The 3,283-nt window shown below is 34.7% G+C and overlaps 1 protein-coding gene across 1 annotated transcript in view; it reads right to left on the minus strand.

Annotated features, from left to right (window-relative positions):
• LOC106881881 (DBH-like monooxygenase protein 1) overlaps positions 1-3,283 on the minus strand; it is a 28,307-nt gene that overhangs the window by 20,035 nt on the left and 4,989 nt on the right. The window contains exons 2-3 of the mRNA XM_014932404.2: positions 2,724-2,867; positions 1,336-1,494 (exon numbers count right to left, since the gene is read on the minus strand). Of these exons, the coding sequence (XP_014787890.2) occupies positions 1,336-1,494; positions 2,724-2,867 (303 nt within the window). The remainder of the gene's footprint in view (positions 1-1,335; positions 1,495-2,723; positions 2,868-3,283) is intronic.

Genomic DNA, 3,283 nt, shown 5'->3' on the forward strand with positions numbered 1-3,283 from the left:
ATAAAATGTACATTCAGTGCATTTTCTTTGTTAATCTTAAATTTAAAATTTAAACTTCTCATCTTGTCTTTATTTACAATTTATCAAGAAGTAATTATCTCCCTTACAATCACTACCACCAGGGCACATGTTCAAATTAACATTTTGTTACAAATCTTGAATGAGGTACGACATTTATAATTATTCCAAGAGTGTGCGTAACCTTGTGTGCAAATATGTGTCTGTATGTGTGTGTGCGCTTGCATGTATCTACATTTGAGTGTGTGTGCACGTGCGTGCGGTCTTCTACATGTATACTTCTTTAAATCTTTAGTAAGATTTTAGATTTCAGCATTTGGCGCAATAAAATTATGCGAGGAAAAAGAAAATTCAAAGTTGTATGCATAATTTGTCTATGGATAAATGTTAAATGCGATCAGTTTTGAACACAGAAACCACAAAATTTGAGCCACAATTTTAATATTATTTTATCCTCTCCACCCTCAAAATTCTCTCGTCTTCATTGATTGATAGGACGAAGAATAAATGTAGGTTTATATTTTTATTATAAAAACAGTAAATGAATCTAAAAGCTAGCTATATATGTTTGTCTTTTAAGTATTTCAGTTATATTTTTCGATTCGTCTTGATTTGTAAGACAAAAATATTTCCATTATTTGCATCATTTACATTTGACGGATATTTGTCCTCATCTTGTTTCTTGTTAACACAACGTTTCGGCTGATCTACCCTCCAGCCTAAACGTTGTGTTAACAACAAACAAGATGAGGACAAATATCCGTCAAATGTAAATAATGTACATAATTCCTCATCTCTTAAATATAGAACTTTAAAATATTTCCAATCTGATCTTTCTTAAAATAACATTTTTCGACCCTTGGTAGAGTTCAAATAGATATCGATTTATGATAGATGTATCTTTTCCAAATCGTACGTATTAAAATGTAGAGTCAATTTTGATGGGGTTCAAAAGCAGATCACGCTTTGTTTTTTATGGCTTTATCAGAGAGAAGAGGTCAGCGCAGGAAGAAAAAAAAAAATGAAGTTTTCGGAAACCTAGGCCGAAAGCAACTGAATTGACTCCACATAAGGAATCCAAACACCTAATAGTGGCAGCGTTACGGATGAAGTTTGTCACCTAAGAAAGAAGCGGTTAAATAATATAGTTTATTCTTTAATCTGGCAGCTTTGTTGACTACAGTTACATTGATCAAATTCACATTTCGCTTTTACATTGTAAAAAGGATTACAAATAAATAAATAATTAGACAAATAAATAAATGAATACAAAATTAATTAATTAAACACATTAAAAAGGACTATAAATTTTCTCACATTATTCATTCTGAATTCTATTTCAACTGTATCGTTTGGCATTGCTGGCTCAGGCAATTGGTCTTGAAGTAGATATAGACTTTGGACGCCATCAGGTTGGAAGTTGTCATTTACATTATCTGTCTTGTTATAACCCCACAAAACTCTCATAGTATTTTGCTATAAAAGAAAAAAAAAACAAAAAAAACATTACAATCCTTCCTTTCCCTTAACCCACCTACACCTCATGATCATCATAAATAACACTGGTCTACAAGGTTTTTGGTGTTTAGGAAATAGACATCATTTCTATACAGAATCGGTCTCCTGAATCCAAATATAACCTTCTTTTTGACCAATCAGATCCAGTTTTTAAGTTATTAAACATCCCTATAGTCACTATGTATGTGTGTACGTCCTGTACGCAATGTTCGTTACCTTATTCTCATTCTAAGATTTTTTCGTTTCCTATACTTTTTAGATGTTGTGGTGAAACAAGCAATAGAAAATGAGCAAGATGTCCTCTTCAAGAAAGTGTTGCGTTAATTCTCCAAATGTGTTTTGTTACGTTTGTGGAGAATACACTTTACCTGAAAATCGGAAAACATCACTGATTTTGTTGAAAGAGTGTATAGGAGTGGCTGTGTGGTAAGTAGCTTGCTTACCAACCACATGGTTCCGGGTTCAGTCCCACTGCGTGGCACCTTGGGCAAGTGTCTTCAACTATAGCCTCGGGCCGACAAACGCCTTCTGAGTGGATTTGGTAGACGTATATGTATATATATGTATATATATATATATGTTTGTGTGTCTGTGTTTGTCCCCTCACCATCGCTTGACAACCGATGCTGGTGTGTTTACGTCCCCGTAACTTAGCGGTTCGGCAAAAAGAGACCGATAGAATAAGTACTAGGCTTACAAAGAATAAGTCCTGGGGTCGATTTGATTCGACTAAAGGCGGTGCTCCAGCATGGCCGCAGTCAAATGACTGAAACAAGTAAAAGAGTAAAAGAGTAAAAGAGTATGGCATATTTTGGAGTCAAGCTGAGAGACCAAGATAAATATTGGGCACCGCATAGTGTCTGCAAACAACATACAGAATGTTTGCGACAATGGACTAAAGAGACAAGAAAAATTATGAGGTTTGCTATACCAATGCTATGGCCGAAGCCCTATAATCACTTGGACGACTGCTATTTTTGTAACCTAAATTTGAAGGCTATTAACTGGGAAAATCGACAAACGCTTGCCTATCCTAAACTTGCTCCTGGTATTAGACCGGTTCTACACAGATTTTACGTACCTCATTAAGTATATGAACGCTTGCTCAATCTATTGCAATCCTTCCTATTACGTGTTTATTTGAGTGGTTTATCTCAGCTAAATTTTGTATAAAATAAAATACTTACTGTGATGTTTATTTTCATATTTGGCCCAGAAAGTTCTCTAGAGAATGTCAATGTTGTTTCCATGTCAGATTCATTGAAGTACAATAAATGCCATTCACTGGTTGCTTGCAATGACAATTTCTCGTCAGCATTACCATAATAGTTCTGCAATAAGACATACATATATAGATCCATCAATACTTACATGCGTACATACATATTGTGTATGTGTGTGTACACACACACACACACACATGTCAGGTCATAGAATGACCAATGGTTTTTCATCCATAAAGCGTTTAGATCTATGGACGACTCGTGATACTCTAATGGTGGAGGGTGTATAACTCATCTTCAAAGTGGAAGTAGAAAACCGTTACTTTGTACGAGTCCATACCTTCGTAGAATTCAAGGTGTAATTACTGCCAAAAGCGGTCCTACCCCATATTAAAAAAAAAAATGTTTGAAATTTTAAGGTGTCTCCATTATTGTGTCCAACCCCTGTATGTGATGTGTGTGTGTATGTATGTGTATGTGTGAGTGTATGCGCATATATATATACATATATATATATATATATA

Source organism: Octopus bimaculoides, chromosome 8, assembly GCF_001194135.2.
Source record: "Octopus bimaculoides isolate UCB-OBI-ISO-001 chromosome 8, ASM119413v2, whole genome shotgun sequence".
NCBI classification, from domain to species: domain Eukaryota; kingdom Metazoa; phylum Mollusca; class Cephalopoda; order Octopoda; family Octopodidae; genus Octopus; species Octopus bimaculoides.